Source organism: Carassius carassius, chromosome 34 (genome assembly GCF_963082965.1).
Source record: "Carassius carassius chromosome 34, fCarCar2.1, whole genome shotgun sequence".
In the NCBI taxonomy this organism is placed as follows: Eukaryota; Metazoa; Chordata; class Actinopteri; order Cypriniformes; family Cyprinidae; genus Carassius; species Carassius carassius.
The window spans coordinates 28,099,710-28,122,299 of record NC_081788.1 but is presented as its reverse complement, the minus strand read 5'-3'; the positions used below and the strand labels follow the sequence as shown (position 1 = coordinate 28,122,299).

Below are 22,590 nucleotides of genomic sequence, written 5' to 3'. Positions count from 1 at the left end.
AATTCTGAATAATCATAAATCAGGATGCATTTACTTGAGTTAAAAAATTGATATATTTTAAGATCTCTTTCTGAGAAATTTATCAAAATGTTTCACTCGTTGTGTTTATATATGTATTTTTTTTTTATTCATATAATAAAAATTCAGTTTTTTTTAAATAGGAGTCTTGTTTTCTTGGGACTTTAAGGTTGTGTATTTTTGGAAAATATAACTGGAAAGTAAGGAAAGCTCATTTTTTGCCACAGGATTAAAAAAAAGATAACTGCAAGATTTAAATGCAGAATTATGAGATGTTAATTAAAAAAATATAGTTTAAAATAGTTATAAACTAGCAATGGCAAGAAAAAAAACTGAATTGTGACATTAAAAAGTTGCAATTACCATTTTTATTTTTAATTATGTGGCAGAAAGCAAAAAATAAATAAAAATTGAGACGTAAACTCAGAATTCGAAGAAAAACTCAGAATTGGGGAAAAAAAAGTCAGTTCATGTCTCATAATTTTATTTTTATTTTTTTATGGAAATCTGCCACAAAAAAAGTACAAAAGTATGACAGTTGCATAACCAAGGTTCACTCACAGAAATAACACTATTCATTCAAACATTTGAATGACTTCAAAACTTTGTCTTCAAGAGATGTCATTTGGCTTCATCTTCTCTCTCGTGCTGTTAGTGAAGGCACTGGTTTGATATGGTCGTACAGTCATGTGTCAAACTGGATCTATCTCACTCCGTCTCAACCTGTTTCTCAGATTCATCCTTCACAACACACTCTTTCCCATTCACCACTGCTGATTCTGACTCTGCTTCATTTACTAACATCATAACATTACTTGATTTTGATTGGCTCTCAGTAGAGACACTGTTAGTGCTGTTTGATGGTTGCTCCTCCCCCTCACTTTCGTTTTTTGTGGCACAGTTTCCATTATGCTGATGGGACTCGATCTGGCCATTCATGTTTGAGTGGTCTGATTTCTCACAAGCATTGGTTTCTGATGACTGACTTTCTGCATTTGTGTCTGTGTCCTCCTCAGTAACCTGACTGGTGGATTCAGAGTTCCCCAGTTTAGCCTTTTCAGCCTCTTCCGCTGCTTTCCTCTCTTTCAGCTTCTCTTTGAACTCCATCATTCTTGTGCTTAAGCAAAAACAAGTGAGTTATTCATCTGTTTCCATCAGTTAAACATGCACAATATACAGAATCAGAACCTAAAATTCTGCAAAAACTGAACGCAAATCATTCACAAAATTGACGCCTCCCCAGATGTTTTCTTGTTGTTTATTTATTTTTTATTTAGCCTTATGAACTCTTTCAAAATGTAATTATAATAAATAATAATAGTAATAACACCCACTAACAGGCAACAATTTAATTTGAATAAATGATTGAAAATGTTATATAAAAAATAATAATTCCATTCCAAATTGTGATTACCACAATGCAGAAATAATATTTTTTTATATATTTTTATGTGTAAAAAATATGTGTGTGTATATATATATATATATATATATATATATATATATATATATATATATATATATATATATAAATAATGAAATGAGAAATGTATGTGTGTGTGTATTATATATATTGCAATTGCATTTTGCATTTTTCAAACATTATATTTTATAAATACTTGAGTTTGTTTATTTATATATATATATATATATATATATATATATATATATATATATATATATATATATATATATACACAATCCTGAAAGTCTCTTACCTGTATGAAGTCTTCAGTATGCCATTGACCAGAGCGAGCTGCTCCAGCGTGGTGTCCTGAGAGGGAACCAAACCCTAAAACACAGCTCATGTTCAACACAAACCTTCAAGTCTTCTCATCTGGGCTCTATTAAACAGCCGTTTCAAGCTGTGCTTACCTCAGGCAGTGCCTCACAAAGCTCCACGCCTCCCTGACGAATGGACCGTTCTACACGCACGGCCTGCTGGGTAATGTTCCTCAGGAAATCAGAGCTGCATTTGGTTTGAGGATGATCTTCTCCGTACTGTTGCACCACAAAAACACCCTCAGAACACGATCATTTATTCAAGGCACAAATTCAACGGATGAACACTAAATCTGACCTTGCTCTGGTAGATGCTGTGAGCTTCTTTTTCATGATTCATGCCTCCTCTGTAGTCTCCAGCCACACACAGTCTCTGAGCCAGCAGATGGTGCCTGCCAAAATATCCAAAATGACCTCTAGCAACGTTAACAGACAGGTAATATAATTATACGTTTAAATGAGTTTGATTACTTTGGCTCTGATCCAAATGATGAGCTGCCTCAGTGTCAAAATACTCAGTCACCTTTAAAGTCACCAAAACTGAACCTTATAAGCTGACTAAACTAATACGTTCTTCATGAGTGGCGACTTTGTTTTTTTTCTTGGACTGTTCTAGTAATTGATCAATTTTTTTAGCTTAAAATTAGAGAATATAATGTATAGTTTATGCAATTATACTGTAATGTTTGAAGACTATAATTAATAGGTTAAACTGAGGGTTAAAGCACCAACGGGACAAATTTAAAACATTGTAAATATGCTAAGTTATTGTAGCAGTAGTATTAACAGCATGTTTTTGCAAAAAGAGTTTCATGACCGGTAAAAAATTTTTTTATCATGTCACCGAACTTTTTATTAATTTTCCATTGTTAGTAGTAGTATTTTTGAGTATTTTTTTTTACGGTTTTATTGTTTGCAATCGGTTGGTGTACTAATATTATGTCATGAAAAAAATTACACAATACACACACACACACACAAAAAAAAAAGACTACACAGTGCACAAATATTGCTTTAAAAAAGGCCATTTCTATTCTAATTTTCAATTTCCCAGTTGTTTTCTTCATCATTTAAGAGGAGTGTTATTTTTTTTACGGTGCTCATAGCAGCGCATTATGAGATTTTCTTATGCATGAAGTATATATGTGATCCTGCATTTTTTTGAGCAAAATATGCTATCTTAGAAGGTTGTATCATTTTGGAATTGGATGTTGAGCGTGCTTCTTTGACGATTAAAAGTCGTCTATATAAGCAGCCTACTAGGGTTTGGAGCAGAGCCTTAGCGCTCGTGGCATCTGAGCAGGTTCTTGTATGATTACTATACAGCTCCCTCTATTTTCTTTTTATGATGAAAGCATCTTGGCTTACATCAGAGCTGTGGTCAGGTCTGCGTCTCCTCTGAAAGAGCTGTTGAGTTTCAGTGCGCTCTGTAGATACTGTAATGACTGCTCTCCCTGAAGAAACAAGCCCAGAGAAGCCTGATGGAGAAAAAGAGATTCAAACTGATATTTCTATTTGGGATCAGTGATAACTTGATCATGTTTGACGATGTTTACATCAATGACTGCAGTGTAAGGATGATCTGCTCCGTGAACCGTCAGCAGGAGAACTTTGGCACGATATAGGCAGCGCTGAGCCAGAGCGGTTTCGCCTCCAGCCAACAGATACACTGCCAACAACACCTGGAACAAAAGAAGTAATTGCATCAGATAATGAAGATCGCTGTGCATTTTAAAAAGTAGGTCTGTTTGGTTTTGTGAGAGCGCGACTCACGTATTGCTGAATGGTGTTGGGATGATCGAAACCTAGAACCCTTTCGCTGATGACCACGACCCTCAGCTGCACGCTACGAGCCTACAGGACACGAGAGAGACACTGAGCACATGACAAACCAACAGGGAACAGTCTTAGAACTTTAGCTAACATTCTGGAATGTTGAACAAATGTTCTTTCTAGTATCAGAACTCTTTGACCCTGGAGCACAAAAGCAGTCTTAAGTCTCTGGGGGATATTTGTGGCAATAGCCCAAAAGACATTGTATGGGTCAAAATTATAGATTTTTCTTTTATGCCAAAAATCATTAGGATATTAAGTAAAGATCATGTTCCATAAAGATATTTGGAAATTTCCAACTGTAAATATATAAAAACTGGTAACACCTTAGAATAATGGTCCATTAGTTAATGTTAGTTAACTACTTTAGTTAACATGATCTAAGCCAGATCACAGATCACAATCTTTCTACAGCATTTATTAATCTTAGTTGATGTTAATTTCAACATTTACTAACGCATTATTCAAATCAAAAGTTGTGCTTGTTAACATTAGTTAATGCACTGTGAATTAGCATGAACTAACAATGAATATCTGTATTTTCATTAACTAACATGAACAAAGATGAATAAATAGAGTATTAAATGCATTGTTCAGTGTTTGTTCATGTTAAATAATGATTTAACTAACATTAACTGATGGACCATTATTCTTAAGTGCTACCTAAAAACTTAATATCCGATTAGTAATATGCATTGCTAAGAATTCATTTGGAAAACTTTAAAGGTGATTTTATCAGTATTTAGATTTTTTTGCACTTTTTTAGATTTTCATACAGTTGCATCTTGGTAAATATTGTCAGATTCTAATAAACCATACATCAATGGAAAGCTTATTTAGTCGGCTTTCAGATGCTGTATAAATCTCAATTTCTTTTTAAGAACACATTGGTTTAAAGTCATTTTGATCTTTAATGACATTAAAAATGTTGACAATGACCTAAAGGTCCTATTATACAAAAAGTTTTCTTTTAATTCCCACACAAACACACCTCAGCAGGATGACCCTGTACATAGGCCACTCTGGCCAGCAGACTGAGACAACGGCAGGCTTCAGGGTGAAGATCATCACACACACGGCCGAAGATGTACGCCGCTTCTTTCAGCTGCTCGTACGCCTGCTCCAGTAACCCTACGGTGAAAACACGGTCAGGCGAGGCTGTCCACACGTGACTCAGTTACTGCACACTGGCTCGTCGTGAATACCTTTCTGAAGACTGTTCTGAGCCGCGCTGAACATCCGTGTGGCGTCGCTGGTTGTCATGCTTATGTGCTTGATGACGGGGAGGATGTTAAGCACGTCGTCAGGATTGATGGCCGCTTTGTTACGGTTGTCAAGAATGTATTCTCTGAGGCGGAGCTGTGGGACATTCACAAACACACTGATGAGAAAGAGTTTCTCTATGACTATTACACAGCACCCTCAAACACCCTACAAGATATTAACAAAGATCCTCACAAACGCTATCAAGGAAAGACTACCCTTCTTGCTCACCAAGGCTGAATTTATTTGATCAAAAATAGAGTAAATATTGCAAAATATTATTGCTATTTAAAATAACTCTGTTGAATTTGGATACATTTTAAAATTTATTTATTTCTATAATCAAAGCTGAATTTTCAGCATCCTTACTCCAGTCTTCAGTGTCACATTATCTTCAGAAACCCTTCTAATACCGATTTGCCAATCAAGAAACATTTCTGATAATTTTCAGTGCTTAAAACAGTTGTGCTTTTTTGTGGAAACTGATGCATTCAATTTTTTAGGATTCTTAGATAAACATAAAATTCTAAATTATTTATTAATGTCTCAACTGTCACTTTTGTATAATAATAAAAGTATTAATTTATTAAAAATAAATCTTACTGACTCTGATCAAACATGCTTTTTCCAATATATTTTGTGAAAGAATTCAATTTATTTAGCAGATGTCATATTTTATTTAAATTATCGTTATTACTTATTTCATATTTTCTGTTTTAATTGGTGCCTTTTATTCCTAGTTATATGTATTAAAATAAGTCTGTACATTTGTTCTTTGTTGATAAATATATTTTTTTCATGACGCCTTGGCAATAAAAAAACAATTAAAATACCAAAGCAAAATAGTCGTTAGTCAAAAGCTATAAATTACATACATATGGCTTTGTGTTTCTAATTTTTTTTACATATAAACCTAAGAGATTAACCTGCTAAATCAGCCTACCTTATATAAAGTTCCTTCAAGACAAACCAGATTGCAGAAATAGTAATATTCTAGTATGTTCTTTAAAGTTTATCCATTGTTCGGTTCAACACAATACCTGAATGCCAGTCTTCAAGCACATCTCTCTCAACAGGGATATCTTCTGGAGTCCGTACTGCTCTACTAAATGATCCACGTTTGACCTGTAAAACATATCCCTTTATGAAGCCGCAGGGTGTACCGGACACAAGTAAGGGTTAAAGTATTTGAAACGGATGATCTTGGCTCACCCTAGACCTTCTTTAAGTCTGTATGTTTCTTCAGCATCCTGACAGATCAGACTCCACAGTTCATTCCCGCTGAGTGCAGTCCATGACGTGCTGTCGGGAGCCCCGCCCCCTCCACGGCCACGCCTCCTGGAGCGCTTCTTAGACTCCTCCCCATTTGATGCAGAACTGAAGTTAGGAACCAGTAAGCAGCAGAGGAAATGACTCGCTGCTGCTGACAGGTTAGATGTTTCCACTCCCTAAACGACACAGAAGACAATTTCATTTTTTTGAAAGAATAATTCCTTCATAAATAACATCTTAACAGATTAACTACATGAAAAGAAATACCTGAATGTAGCCACTGAAGAACCGCTGTGCACAGCGCACTACAATCTCCGCAAACGCCAACCTCTGAAACAGTGAGATACTATTCGAATGCTTCTCAAACCTAAAATCTCCCCTGATTTAATGCATTTTAAAATCATGTTCCCACCGTGATGTGTCGCAGTTGGTGTTTGCGATCTGATTGGTTGATGGACGAGATCAGGTGACCTAGATAACGCAGGTTTATGCCTTTCTGATGGAGGGCTCGTCGTAAAGAAGCACCGTCCATTGGTATGTCAGCACCATGAATGCAGTCGTTCATCTGAAAGCACACATTTGTTTGATCAAAATAGTAAAAACATTAATAATGTGAAATATTATATATATAAATTTATATAAATATAACTGTTTCCTATTTTGATGTTTTAAAATGTCATTTATTGCTGTGATCAAAGCTGAATTTTCTTCAGTCTTCAGTGTCACATGATCTTCAGAAATCATTCTGATATGCTGATTTGCTGCTCAAGAAACATTTCTTCTCATTATTATTAATGTTGAAAACAGTTGTGGTGATTCATATTTTTATGGAAACCGTAATACATTTTTTAAAGATTATTTGATGAATAGATATATTCTTAATTTAACAGTCACTTTTGATCAATTTAATGCATCCTTTCAAGTTAAAAAAAAAAAAAATTGTTCTCCAGTAGACCAAACTTTTGAGCAGTAGTGGATAAAAACACAAAATACACTCACAAATTCCGGTATCCGGTCGTTTATGATAAAACACGCTGCTTCCTTCAATAATCTCTTCTGCAGCTCCACAGCGTCACTTTCTGAGCTAGGAAACTCCACACCTACCCCAAGACACCCAAAATAATATTTAAGGTCTCAAACAAAATCTCTAATCATGAAAAAACTCTCATGTATAGCTCTAAAGAAGCCAAACGTAATGTGTTCTGTTCAAGATGGATGTGATGATATTAGCTCTGTTCCGAAATCTAGTGATGGCTTGTAATGCATCAACCAGGAATATTACTTTGGCTTTTGAGCCTAATGCTAAATCTTAAATCAATATATGCTACACAGAAAAGTCAATCCCGGTATGCATCATGACAGATAGGTATAAGTATTTTCCTGACCTTGGGAGAAGACATTAGGGTTGAAACGCATCTCAAAGATGATGTCACTGACGGATCCGACATCTTTGCAAGCTTTTCTTACTGCGTCTATGTTCCGAGAATCAGCTGACAACACACAAATAAACACATATGATTATTCCTGTTAAACAAATTCATCTCAGCATCCCACGACAGAAAATGAACACTTCTCACCAGATTTCATGCACTCTTCCAGCCCTCCGTTCTCCTCCATGTGAGCCTTCACTCGCTGTGAGAACTCGGCATGTCTGAAACATCAAGACACATCATGTTCATGTACAGGTAAGCAAACATAACATCTAAAATTAAAGTGTCTAAGTAAATGAATGCTTTCTTGTATCCCAATTTAATATGCAGAATTATACATATACATAATGAGACTGTGTGGGAAAAAAGAAAAGACTTTCTGTGTGCTTGATTCATGCTTTAATAATTGTTGCTTGCTCATGACATGCAACTCAATGCATTTTGCACTGCTGCAACTTACATACAAATACTTTTTTTTGTAATACTATTTTGCAATAATATTTTGTTTGAACACCTAAACAAGGCAACAGTGGCTCTACCAATGGTGTGATTGTGGGGCGGGGCTATCAGTTTAATCGACCAATGGAAAGATTTGGGAAACCTGTCAAAACTCAACTGTGCTGAATGTGCAATCAAATAATATACAAATAATTTTTCTAAATATTGAATTTTAACAACATGAAAACTGATTCATTGTCAAAACAGAAAGCAGTGTTATTTTAGTATCATTTATATATTATTATAGTTTTTATTAATATTTTGAATGAGCTTTTATTTTTATTAGTGCTGTCAAATAATTAATCGCGATTAATCACATCCGAAATTAAAGTTCTTGTTTATATTATATATGATTTTTTTATATTATTGTTTATATGTATGTGTTCTGTGTATATTTATGATGTATACATTAATACACACATACAGTATATAGTTAGAAAATATTTACAGTTACATTTATATTCTTATATTTAATATATTAACTTTTTTTCTGAAATATAAACATGCATGTGCTTGTATTTAAATATACATAATAAATATACACAGTATAAACACATAAATTATGTAAACAAAATCTTTTATTTTGGGTGCAATTAATCGTTTGACAGCACAATTTTTTTTCAGTTTGTTTTTTTTTGTATTCATTTTTGTCTATTTTAAATATTATTATTCAGGTTTAGTTTCTTTTTATTTCAGTTTTAGTTTTAGTTCACTTTTTGTTTTCATTTATTTCCAGTTAGTAATTTTAGTGCGTCAAATTGAACTAAACAAAAATTAGAAATGTTGATATTTTATTTCAGTTTTATTTCAATCAACTACAACAACAAAAAATGGTTTCAGTTAACAATAACAACACAGCTAGAAAGTCACTAAATATCTTGTTGTAGCATTCCTACAAACAAATACCGGCTCAACCAATTATGCAAATTAGGGGGCGGGGCTATCTGTTTGAACAACCAATGAAAGCACTTGGGAAACCTGTCAATACTCACTTGTGTTGAATAAACGCCTTCACTAGCTCCGGCCGTAATCGACACAAAGCATGAGGGTACCGTCTGGGAAAACTTCCTTCCGTTTCTGCTCCTTCTTCTCCATCCTCTACCAGGAAGTTAGTATCAGCAGGCATAGTACGATACACATCCAGCAGGTAATACCGACCATCGGCCCCCAGAATCCCCTGGGCATCTATAGAGGTGAAGAGGGGCAACTGATGCCCAGTTGGCCCCAGAACCGCATGTCTTTGCAGAGAAAGAGCCTTTGCGGAAAGAGCCAGCAGCTGTAGGAGTTTCCGTCTCGATGGATTTTCCAATGGCCCTGCACTGTAGCCGTATAAAAGACCACTGGGAACCTCGGCCTGTTCGGAGCCCTGAATACCTGGGGCCAGGCCCTGCGCGGACAGCCGAACGCCGCGGTAGTCGGCCAGGGCGGTGGGGATGGTGTGCAGGTTTTGGAGGTCTCCATCCAGGTCGCTGTAAGCCTGAACACATTGCAGCTCGAGGCGTTGTGCGGCTCTGTTACTCCGTTCTCCTCCCAGCAACTGGTCTCCGTATGTCGCCTTACTCATGAACACACCACCACATAAGAACACCGGGTCCCCGTGAGAACCGCTGATTGAGTCGACAAAGCCATCCATCACCTTCTCTGCTGCCTGAGCAACAGCCCACACAAAAGCACTGTTCACCTGCGGAAGGGTAAGGGTTTAGTTTAGTCTGTAGTTGTAATAATGAGCTTCATATGGAAACAGCAGAAGTCTGTGGATATCTCAGCCTCAGACCTGCAGTAACGCTCGGTCCCGCTGAAGTCTCTCCTCCAGACTCCTCTGAGGAAGATCTCTGGCTGTTTGAAGCTCCTTATTCCAGTCAGGAGCCTAAAACACAAAACAGAACATGTAAATGACACACACACACACACACACACACACACACACACACACACACACACACACACACACGCACACACACACACACAGGTGGACAAAAGCACTTGCAGAGAATAACAGACAGGTCCAGAGACACAATCTGAGAGAAACTGAGAAACATCTCCTTCAACGCTACAAATACCAAGATAAAAATGCAATTTTTGTTTTAGAAAACCCTTTCACCCTTATCAAGTACTTCTCTATCAAAAATAGAACAGAAGTTATGTGATTATAAGTATATCAAATATCTTGCTGGTGTTAATATAATGTATTTAATTTTGGTAAATGTTAATATTAATTTATAATATTTAATATTAAGTATTTTTTTTATTATTATATTATTTTCATTAATTACACGAGTGAATCTCATGAAAACAACCCAATACTTCTCTCCTCCTCAAACCTTAAGATTTGTTTTCTTTGCATTGTGACATTATGCACATTTTCCCATAAAAATTCTCATTACAGTAGTGCATTCATAGGTTTTACTTTTGAGGGTTTTTTTCTTAATAGTGATTTTGACTGTAATACAGTAAAATTGTTGATGTTAATATAATTTACTTATTTTATGTATTTCTTTAAATATTAACATTGAGATATATATATATATATATATATATATATATAGATAGATAGATATGAGTGAATCTCATAAAAACACTAATAATCACTCAATGATCAAAATAATAGTAATATTTTTTTAAATTCAATTTCAAACCTATTTTAGCACAATTAAGTTTTTGTTTCTTTAATTATGACATTATGGCTGAATGTAATATAATTTACAAAAATTGTACATTTTTAATTATTTTTATAATATACTTTTATTTAATTTATTTAAAAATATATATTATTGATTGAATTTAAATTGATTTAAATAAATACTTACATTAAACAGTCAACCATTTATTTTAGATTATTTTCATTACTACAGTTTTTTTTTACTGCTGATATTGATGCATTTATATGCTTCATTGCAATAATATATGTCACACAGTCATGTCAATAAAGATCTTTGAGTTAGAGCACTGAAACAGGTGTGTGTACCTGCACATTGAGGTCCTGGTCCAGACCCAGCCGGCTGCTGAAGCTGGGCTTGTGTGAGTGAAGTGAGGAGATGCCCAGCCAGCTGACTGTGCGGTACGGAGTGGACAGTGTCTCCTCAGTCGGCAGAGACGGCCTGAGTGGACAGAGACGCTCAATCAACTATACTGAGAGAGATGTGAGAGTATGTGTGTGTGTGTGTGTGTGTGTGTGTGTGTGAGGGTCACCTGTGCCGCAGTGTGCTCAGGTTGTGCTTGAACTGTGGGCTGATGTGAGACAGCAAGTCGGTCAGACAGTGGCACACTGGAGTCGACTGAGCAGGACGAGGGTCAAACATTTCGAGAGTTGACCTGAAACACAAAAAAACACCTATCATTCTGTGAATCTAACATGCCAAAAACAGTCTGTTACTCCAAAAAAAGAAAAATGTGAAGAAAATGAAAAGATAAATTACGAATAAAATGATTTTGCACAAATAATATGCAACAAAAAGTTCTCATTACTGTAATGTATCCAGATGTTTTTCTTTTTTTATTTACTTTTTTCATTCTCACAACTGCAATACAGTACATTAAAAAACAAAGTAACAAAAAAATACTGCAATACAGTTATTGAAATATATTGAAATATATTTTTTTATTAATCACCACAAACGAAATACATCATTCATATATATATATATATATATATATATATATGTGTGTGTGTGTGTGTGTGTGTGTTTAAATAAGACTTAATTTTCTTTATGCAAAAATCTATGTATATATTGAGTAATGTCAAGTATATTTAAGAAATAATATGTGAATGCAAAATGAAATTATCAACATTTTAGACAGTAGCAAGCTACATTTTTGTCGCATGACCTTAATTCATCTTAAAAATGAATAGTTATTTTGCTTTTTTTATTCCAGTGTTGTGTACATTGTTAGTTTTAATGCAATTAAATAGTGAGTCAAGAAACAGATATCGAAAACTATTTCCAGTTCATTTGTCACACTGAACAAGAGAAGTACTGGAGTAAGTGCTTCTGAATTTAGTAATTCAGAGAGTCTTACCTGTTCAGGTAAAATCCACGTGGGCAGGAAGTGATGTCACAATGCTTGCCCTCCAGAGTGTGGACACTGATGTACATGAAGTCACCTTGCAGCTTCCGGAAACCTGGGGGAGGGTTCCAACAGCTGAGTGACAGGTCGAGCAGGTAACTGGGAGCCTATAGGAGAAGCAGATTGAGAATGAAAAACAAAGGCAAATGCCTAAAGGTTTATTTGTGTGTATTTGACATACTTCACTGTGTGTGATGGTGGGCAGTAGGGTCATCAACGGAGGAATTTCAGAAACTCCAGGCAGAATGTAGGCAGGAGGGGGTGGGGCTTCACCAGACTGCTCTGTCTTACTATTGGCTCGTTTGTTTTTTGATGTGTGCAGAGTGGGAGGGGCTTCTAGTACACACATAAACACAATTAGAGAGTCTCATTGCCATGAGCTTAAAAAAGAATTAATGCAATACTGAGTAAAAGCACTTTTATGTATTCTACGACAACATTTGTGCACAAAGACAGAAACTTATCAAGATACTGGAACAGTGATGTTACCATTAACTAAAACCTAAACTATTATAAATATTTTTCTGTAATTTAAATAGAGCTGAAATAATATACAATATTAGATGAAAAACTTAAAAACCCTAAATGAAAATTAGAAGTGTTGCCTTTGTTAAGTGACAAAACTTGAAGAACTACAATAACCAAAACTAACACTTACATTAAAGTTAAATAGAAATATGACAGATGACAAAAGCATATAAAGTTATTAAAACAAACTTAAATTAAAATGAAAACTGAAAATATAAAAAATAAAGTTATTAAGATATTGGATCAGAGTTTTTACTGTTAACTTAGAGTAAAACTACTATTTTTTTCTGTAATTAAAATGAAAAAAATATTAGAAAATATTGAAAGAAAAACATAAATAGAAATGTTGCATTGGCCTCTAAATTAATTAAGTTTAGTACTAAAATTACTAAAATTAAAAGTTAAAGAAGAAATATGACAAATGACAAAAGCAAGTAACAATATGATTATTAAAACAAACTAAAATAAAAATGAAAACTGAAAATATAAAAAAATTTAAAATATGTAAAAAAAAAAAAGAATAATAATTAATAAATATTTATAATATTCCTATGCAAAGCATGCTGGGAACTAGAAATCCACTGGTCAGGTTTCAAAGTTATCAAGCCAATTTCATTACTACTATAAAAAAAATAATAATAATTATGTAGAAATTTGAGTTACACACAATATTAATTATATCTATCAACTAAATGTACTGGAGTGTATTTCTTACCTGACGTTTGTGTGAGTGTGTTCAGTACAGCGGGGGATCGGCCCTCCATCAAGGCGTCTTGGGGCCCGATAGCTTTCAGCATCTCCTGCACACGTGCCAGATGAGCCTGTGCCAAACGAGGCGAGTACGGCTCTACAACACACACAAGAACACTTGATCTGCTGAACTTTAAAGCGTCTCATCTTGTAAAACTATGATTTATCCAGTGAGCAATAACATCTTCTATTCTATCATTTATTTTCCCACACTGCTTATAATGAGTGCCATGTGACTCACTTAACAGAGAGACAAGATTCATCCACTGGCTTGCAATGAAATCAAAAAGTTACAAAACCAGTAGAGCAAAAACCCCCCACTGATCCCTGTGGAAATTATCACTAATGTTGCTGCATCTCAAAGCAGGATGGTTGGTTTCTAGCTGATGCGAGTTGGTTGACCAGCCCAACCTGGCTAGGTTGGTAAATCACCTTGGACTCGCAACAAACCAGATACCAGCTGGTCATTCTCACTTAAGGTGGTCAGACTGGTTTTGGATCAGAGGAACTGGTGAAGATGGACTGTCAGCCGAATGGTCTGGCTTATCAGCTTGGAGCAGCAAAAACCACAAGGTTCCCACACTTTCTAAGCAAGTGAATTTCCATGAATTTTCCAGTGGTTTATGATCATTGAATGAAGGTACTGAAGTATTGGATCAGAGTTGTTATGGTTAATCAGTGCCGATCCTAGACTTCTGGAGGCCCTACACAAAACGGGGCATATGGGGGTATGAGTGGTTATGAATGAATTAATGTAACGCATGTGTCCATATTTCGAATCGCGCTCGCAGAAAGTGCTTGAGAAACAGTATCTCTTTCACGGCTCTGTACGCTTTCAACTCATTTTTTTTAGTCTCGTGCAAGAACATTCACATTACATGATTTGTTATTTAAAAGTAAAGCTATTAAAAAAAACATTTTCATTTAATTTCATATAATTAAACAAAAAGAACTTAAACTTAAATCCTTAAACAAAAGTTAGACGTGTTGACTTAGGCAGTTAACGGAAACACATTACTAAATAAGTAACGAAAACTGAAATTAAAAAAACAAATAAAGCGAAACTGAAAAAAGAAAAAAATAAATAAAATGACAAAAGTGCACTCTAAAACATTTTAAAATCTTTAAAAAAATCCTAAAGATTAAAGGGGGAAAAATTCAAATATAAGAAAGTTAAAAAAATCTCATTTAAAATATGACTGAAATACTAATATATAGTATATTATAGTATAATTATAGCATTTAAATTTTTTTTTAATAAATAACACTGTTAGTGGATACATAAAAATGCAGACAGATTCAAGAATGGGTCCGTGACCCAGTTCAACTGATTCATTAAATCTCAAATAGATTCACACAAAAATCAGACATTTTATAGAATATATGACTTGTGAACAAGTTGACCTGTAAGTCTGAGCAATATCTAGCCAATAAATTGTTTTAGAATTATAAAAATATATATTCACCATGGAAACTTTGATGATTTAAACAATTTTATTCATTTTAATGACTTCTTCAGACTAATAAAAAAAACACACACAATTTCCCTGCCATTTCCAGTTTTTACTGTGGCTGTCCAAACCCTAAAACTGGCTCTAATTGGTCAAGCTGGATTCTGGAACATGGTAGATGGTCCATGATAGTTTTCCAGCTCAGCCAGGTTGGAAAACCAGCTAAAAACCAACAGCCACAGTCCAAACACATATAGTTTTATCTGGACTTCCCACCAAATATCCTCATACTCATGTATAAAATAGGTTTAATATGATGCAGTCTTTTAGAAATGCAGTTGCCTGCGGTGTACCTTCCACTAGACGGAGAGTGACTCCAGCTTTGAAGCCCTTGATGTCCTGGAGCTCCATCATGGGGTCAAGGGTCACACCTGAAAAGGCCAGAGCAATAGATGTGCGTGGTACCACCTCCTCTCGGCCCAAAACAGTCATGATGGCATCCTGGACCAGCCAGAATCCATGAACCTGCAGAGAATACATTATCAGCAAAGATGACTGAGTGTTAAAATTAAAGGATGACACGTGCTTTGCATCTTTTGATGTTCTGTTGACAGATATATTTGAAAACATTTGCATTGCTGATCAAGACAAACCGGACTAGTATAAGTGAGGTTAGACCATGCCAAGACTGTGATGGAAGCTCACCTGCAGCTCAAAGGGTTCGACACCAGCACCCTGAATCTTCACTGGAAATGACCCATCATCATCTTTTTTGCTTTCAGACGTTTCTTTCCCATTCGCTGAACATGAGACATCTGCAGAGTGAAGGGGAGTTAAATATGAGTGGATTCTTCAGTTTGAGCTCAAATATGTGCTTCAAGCCAAACCAGGAGTTACATAAGAGAGTTGAGAAATCGGTCAAAATGTCACGAAAGCAATTGAAAAAGAGGATTTTGCATATAAGAACCACTACACAACAGTACCGTGGTATTACCATATTTTTTTTGGGCATGCTGCCAAAGCATTACAATGTACCTTAAAGTGCCATGATTATGGTGATCATGTACTACCATTATAATCAGTGACAGTCAATTCTAGGTATAAATACTCATTTTTTAAAAGTTATTATTTGTATAAGGTAAAATAAAATAACTTTTGTCACAGTGGGAAAAAGAAAAGCAAAAAAACATCTTCTGAAGAATTTGTTTTATCTTACATTATAAATATCTTAACTTCTTTAAAACAAGACAATTGCTTGGGAAACAAAATTGTTAATTAAAACAAAATAAAATAAAATAAATGATTATAAAAAAAAGAGGCCAGAGATTTTTTTTATTTTGTGTTTTTATCTTTTCTTTTTGATTTAAGTATTGTAAACAATTTTGGGTGGAAATGCCAGTAAGGTAAAAAATAAAGATTTTGTAAAGAATCACAATTTATATTACTCTATAAAATTCATTTTAAGCATTTGGCATTAGATTTGATGGGATCATGAGAACCTAATACATTCACGTGTCCAAACGTTTGACTGGTAAAGGGTTTATCAAAGTACCACAGTATTACCATCTGATATAGTGAGTCAGATGAATATGAGTGAAATTATATAAAACTTCACACACATTTTCATCCAAAATCCATTAGAGCCGAAGCTTTGAGTCTCTCTCGTTGGATTTGTAGGCAAGTCTTAGATCTCTAATAACAGCAAGACTCGGCTTGATACGGCATGAACTTGTCCAGACAACTTCCAAACATCCCCCGGGCTAATGAGAGCGGATAACAGGCGCTGGATGAGAGGCTGTCACAAGCACTGATACACCACCTCCCTCACTCAGAGCAGATCCTTTCTCTTTCTATTTCTGAGACCTGTACGGACTTTAGGAGGAAAAAACAACAACTCAAGATTTCAAACAAACTCAAACAGCTCTTGATTGTGACACGGCGGCTTTCAGGATGAGATGCATCGTCGTACTTCAGACTATTGTTCTAGCTATGAGTCACGCATACTTTTTATAGGTCATAGCAAATATAAAGCTGAACCTTTTGAAAACCAACATTTCATCCGCAGTCGAAATTTGATTATAGTATTAACGGACCCATATGCATTTATCCAAAAAAAATGGTATTGTTGGGGCATGTGCAGAATTTTATAAATGACAGGCATCTCGATTCTGTGAAAATCTGATCTTTCTTTGAACACAAAGTCTGTGTGGACCTGTCACTCGATTTCAAGATAACTGGCTTCTAGTAACTTGTCAGATGTTGGATAATACTCTTGGAACAGCATCTTGATCGAGCTTATGGAAGATCTGCAGATTTCCAGGGAACTTGCAAAATAAAGTTTGATTTAAAAAAATCTGATGGTGCCTGAAAGAACACAGAAGTGAATCAGCAGAAAGGCAGGAGTGGGAGAACAAATATCTCAGGAGGTCAAAGGTGAAGTTTGGTATTTGTTTTGCAGAGAGAGAGTGAACGTTCCGTTCTGAAGTGAATCAGCTTCAGAAGCCGAGCGTGTTTTAATGCACAAAATGCGTGCATGAGTTCAGCTTCTCACTGTAGGCATGAAACTTTTCACACAAACACCAAAAGAGAGCTTGATCCAAAGCAATGAGAAAGCATTAGGAAGAAGCTGAGAGAGGGAGCAGACTGGAATGAATCAGAGCAGTACAACTCTTACCCATAGTTCTCTTCTCTCCATTTCCTTTCTTGGCCGTGTCCTTCATTTCTCCTCTGGTTTTTTCTCTCTGTAGCTGCTGGTTTTCTCTTTGATTCGGGACACTCTTCTCGTTTTGTGCAGTGTGTCAGGTGTGACTGTCCCAGCACGCCTTTTTAGTTTGTGATTCCCTCGTCCGGCCACTCCCTCCAGCGCTGGCAGGGCTTCCTCTCCTCCCACTTGCTCTCTCTTTTTCTCTCGCTCAGCCCACAGCAGGCATGTTTGTTTGGGCGTGGCGCTTCACTCCATTTTGTGAGAGATCAGGGAGCGTTACCCTCCCCCTCTGACTTCCTTCAGGGCAGGGAGGGATCCGGCACACACACACACACACACACACACACACACACACACAGAAACTCAACAACTATATCAAATGCATACAGCACTCAATGAACATATACATGCATTAAATAACATTATATACAAAATACAAAGAAAAAATAAGCCAGAATGAGTTTTTGTGGTGTAAAGTTATTTTCATTGCAATTAAGTGCATTTTACCTCCAAATTTTCATTCAAAGGATAAACATAAGGGTTATTCATTGACCACAAATTATTTTAAACATTTTTGATTCCTGAAATAAAGCTGAAATATAATAAAATATAAATAATACATGAAAAGTAAAAAAAATAAAAACAATGACATTTTTGCATGAAGCTAGCTGAAATAAGTTTAGGTTAAAGCACTAAAATTATTAATTGGAAATAAAAATTTAAATGGACCTAAAAATATACCTAAGAATTTATAAATAAATAATAAAATGGTTAAACCACTAAAGTAACCTGAAAAAAAAACAAAAAAAAACTCAAATGGACCTAGAAATAGGCATAAAAATTACTTTTTAATAGGCATGAAAATTTTGTAAAAATGAAAATTAAATAGAATGAAAATTTAGAAACGTTTTACTGGAACTAAATTATAAACAAAATGGACCAAAATATAAACCTAAAATACACATATATATGTATGTATATATATGTATGTATGTATGTATATATATGTATGTATATATATATATATATATATATGTATATATATATATATATATATATATATATATATATATATATATATATATATATATATATATATATATATATATAAGAACCATTTGAAATAAATTTATATATATATATATATATATATAGCTTCTTAATGATCCTAAAATTGGATTCCACATAAAAAAAAGAATTTAAAAACATAATTTGGAGGGGTTTGTGGAATATGATTCTCTTCTAGATGACTCAAAATTACCAGGTAGTAAAAAAAAGTAAGTACTTAAAGAGAAGTGCATGTACTTGTGTGTGTGTGTGTGTGTGAGAGAGAGAGAGAGAAACTGATGTACTGATTTCTCAATCCTTTACACACCTATCCAGCTCTTTTACTTGATTTCAGGGTCTTTCAGTATTCAGTCCTGCAGTAACGCTCATTGCTGGACCTTTCTGTGCTGAAATGTGACAGAATCAGAATAAGTCCAGCAGTGATTCAGCGCTGGCCGGTTTGAGTCGTTCATGCACACCTCAGTCATATAAGACATCCCAGCAGCTGCTGCCGTTTCACTGATTTTTTGATCCTCCAGCAGCTTGAGCAGTGTTGTGAAAGAAGTCACAGCTTGGAAGATCAAAGCGGAGTGGACAGTATCCCCGGCCTCACATAACAAAGCTCTGAAGTGACTGAAACAATCCTCTCTTTCTGTCTCTCTCTGTTTGCGGGAGGAGCCCATGTTACAAACTCACTTGACAAGTCGAGAAATATTCAAGAGATCTCGTCTTACTCCTTAAATTGATCTCTTAAGTAACACATTTAAACCACAAATGCAGACAAACTACGTGCGTATCCTGAAGATTTGTGATAGTGTCTGCAGATAGTAAAACAGAACTAAATGAAGGTTTGATGAACATCATAATTTTTTTTTATGCCAGAAAAGCCTTGATTGCCAGTCATAAATCTACATTTACATTCACGCATTTGACAGATGCTTTAATCAAACATAGACATAATTTGCTTCTATCATTTTGGTGATAAGGATTTTCCCCCTTACATAAAGCCTATTTTAGGAGAATTAATTATTATATGTATATATATATATATATATATATATATATATATATATATATATATATATATATATATATATATATATATATATATATTATGACAATTATGTGTATAATTTGTCATTTAAAAAAAATCCTCATCACCAAAATGAAATAATTTCTTTAAAATATTTAAACGATTAGTCCTGATGAGCATTACTAGTTGTATTTTAAAGGCCAATTATCAATATGATTGCAGATATTATTCAATTTACCTTAACATTTATTAATTTGTCATAAAAATAGTTTAAATGAAATCAGCTTCTGAAATTTAAACTACAAAAGATAAAGTAATCCAAGTTTAGTACGGCTGAAAATAAAAAATAAATAAAAATAATGATAATAATAAATGAGTGTGTTACAGTGCAGTTTCTAGTGTCAAAAGAGTCCCGTTGTTGTGTCGATTTGTCCTACGCTGTCAGATTTTCCTACCTCCCACTACAACAGTGGGTAGTACAATTCAACAACGAAATATTGCTACTGTAAAGTTATGGTTTATTAACGTCTACACCTACCACAACCCTAAACCTACCCTTACAGTACTGCAAATACAGTAGCCTAATTATGTGTTATATTCACGGTTGTAGCTAGAAGGGATACAGCTACAGGAAACCAACAATAAATATTCTCTCTGGCCTGCCGGCTGCCGCTGTGCAGTCGATCAGACTGACGTGCAACAGGCTGGTATGCAAATGCAAATTAATTGACGGACTTATGATACTACGATCAGGCGATCGCGGAGCGAAAACGACACCACCACATGACCAAACATCAGCGAAGCTCTGCCTAATTGGCTATATCCAGAAGCATGCTTTATCTTAGAAAATCTCGCAGAAAATGGAGCATAAACACAAAGGAGGAGCAGGGAGGGAACGTATAAAAATGAGAAAAGCCCTGGCCACAGACGCTGCAAGTTGCTGCAAAATCCCAGCCATGTTTGCCAGGAAGCAGGTCGGTCAGAATTACATTTATATTTACTAGGGATGGGAAGGTTCACTGAAAAAACCAAACCGTTCGGTTCTCCACACACGGTTCTGCACGCGCTTAAATCAGACAAAGCATCTGTAATATTAACACGTAAAACAAACAGGGTTCAGTTAATATATGTTTCTGTTGATGGATGCGCATTCTGGATTCCCAGACATTACCTTGGGCAAATCATTCACTCTTGTTCAATACTAATATGAACACTGGATCAGTGCATTATTTTAAAGTGACAGTCTTTATATTAAATTGAACAGCAACAACAAAGAAAACACTCACTGCTCTTGATTAAAAAGCTTTTGTAACTTTAACCTGTTAACTGTCACCCCGTCCCGTATACGGGACGCCTACGTTGACTATACTATATTACAATCAAATCTAATCTAATCTTGACAAACTATATATCGTTGGAAAGGTCTAAGACTCCCAAATATATATTTTACCAATATTTTTTGTTAAAAATTATGTAGGAAAAGTAATAGATTAATTTATGACAAGAGTGCACCCTCAGAAATCTACATTACAAAAGGAGTTTTGACCTTTGTTTAAAAAAAAAGACTTCCTCGTTGCCTTTTTCTCTATCACATTTTAGAAATCATCAGAAGTTATATATCACTTGAAAACATAAAATCTCAAAATTCATCCTTTAAAACCCATTTTAAAATCAGACATTGCATTACCATGTAAATGGTACATCAAAATCATGTTACAAAATGTTTTCAGTCATGAATTATAAAAATGTAGGTTTGTATCATGGGACATACAATTGATGGCTGCATAATTAATATAGAATATTGCTTATTTCATTTTGCAGGGAAACTCGATGTGCAGAGTGAGAGAAAGAGGGGGATTAAGGGAAAGATGATAGAGACAGTGAATGCCTTGATACTTCTTGATACTCCATTTGATTATTTTGCCCGTCCACAGTCTAAGGATTTTGATTTATTTTTTAAGTATCACCCAATTCAAACAACTGAAAGAGCCAAAGAGTTTAGCAGTCTGGTGGACACATGAATTGGGTGTACAGCATTTTCTTTACTCAAACACTATATCTGTTAAGGCTATTGTTTGTGTGTGCCTGAAGACTGGAGAAGTAGGTTTTTTGCCATCTAGACAAAATACTTTTGTACGTTTTAAATATCCTGCTATGCATAAGTGCTTAATCGTTTATATCATGAGATTTTGGCTAAGTGTATTAAACAACAAGAAAAAACTAAGCGCCCATAGCAACAATAAACGGTAACCCTAACCTGTAAAAGGTGATGATGGCATTTAATGCGCTGCACTTGCCTCAGATGCAGACAAAACACAGATCTCCTCATTCGCCGGCCAAAGACCTTGTTAACTCCATTTGAGCTTGTTTTTATATAGCCTAATGTTAATTGCACGTGTCTGATACAACACAAGCAGTGTTGTTTAATTATAATTTTTTCTGCCTTTTCTTTCTTTTCCCCCTGTATTTTAGTAGAGTGTGCCATGAAACCGTTTTATTTGTCAAAACCCATCAGACATCATATTGTTTGTATTTGGATGCCTAAAAAAACTATGAAAAATAACTCGTATTTTATACTCGCGAGGCAGCTTTATACGCGCGAGCTTTGGATGTGACTGTGAGGGCACACAGAATGTGGAGCGCGCGAGTACCAAATGACTTTGTTCAAATTATACATTTTTGTGACAATGCAACAATTACCCGATTAGTCAAGTGACAGTTCTGTCAGCTGTACCGATCGAAATGTGAGTCTTGTATCGCAGCTCGCGCAGGCCGCTTTAGTACAGACGAGATGCGCGCTCCGAGAGAGTTCATGGATTCGAAGACTGGGTTCGAATGACTGATTTAATCTAATAGTTTGTGTTGATTTATATTATTATTCAAATCTATGTTGAATAAATGCAGGAATTTCCCTCA

At 35.1% G+C, this 22,590-nt stretch overlaps 1 protein-coding gene across 2 annotated transcripts; it reads right to left on the bottom strand.

Annotated features, from left to right (window-relative positions):
- Positions 1-540: 540 nt before the first annotated feature.
- On the bottom strand, positions 541-17,816 carry LOC132114956 (clustered mitochondria protein homolog). Of its 2 annotated transcripts, none has more exons than XM_059523359.1 (26): positions 17,565-17,816; positions 15,596-15,705; positions 15,244-15,415; positions 13,405-13,536; positions 12,343-12,494; positions 12,114-12,268; positions 11,286-11,408; positions 11,062-11,194; positions 9,871-9,963; positions 9,089-9,777; positions 7,746-7,819; positions 7,554-7,658; positions 7,168-7,268; positions 6,581-6,733; positions 6,436-6,498; positions 6,109-6,344; positions 5,937-6,021; positions 4,839-4,992; positions 4,625-4,764; positions 3,574-3,654; positions 3,357-3,482; positions 3,169-3,278; positions 2,099-2,192; positions 1,894-2,019; positions 1,737-1,810; positions 541-1,135 (listed from the first exon to the last, which is right to left on the bottom strand). In XM_059523359.1, exons 1-26 carry the CDS (start codon positions 17,608-17,610, stop codon positions 727-729), a joined length of 3,936 nt encoding a protein of 1,311 aa, XP_059379342.1. In that variant the 5' UTR covers positions 17,611-17,816; the 3' UTR covers positions 541-726. The 2 variants fall into 2 exon arrangements, with proteins under 2 accessions (XP_059379342.1, XP_059379341.1); XM_059523358.1 differs by having other exon boundaries at positions 12,343-12,497; positions 17,565-17,814.
- Positions 17,817-22,590: the final 4,774 nt, after the last annotated feature.

What these genes read in the sequence shown, in the direction of transcription:
- LOC132114956 (XM_059523358.1), bottom strand. Translation starts at nt 17,610, where the DNA reads ATGAAGGACACGGCCAAGAAAGGAAATGGAGAGAAGAGAACTATGG. An exon ending in CACTCTCCGTCTAGTGGAAG is followed by an intron (nt 13,537 to 15,243) that starts GTACACCGCAGG and finishes TGTGTGTTGTAG; the next exon opens with AGCCGTACTCGCCTCGTTTG. An exon ending in CTTACACTGCAGTCATTGAT is followed by an intron (nt 3,279 to 3,356) that starts GTAAACATCGTC and finishes TTTCTCCATCAG; the next exon opens with GCTTCTCTGGGCTTGTTTCT.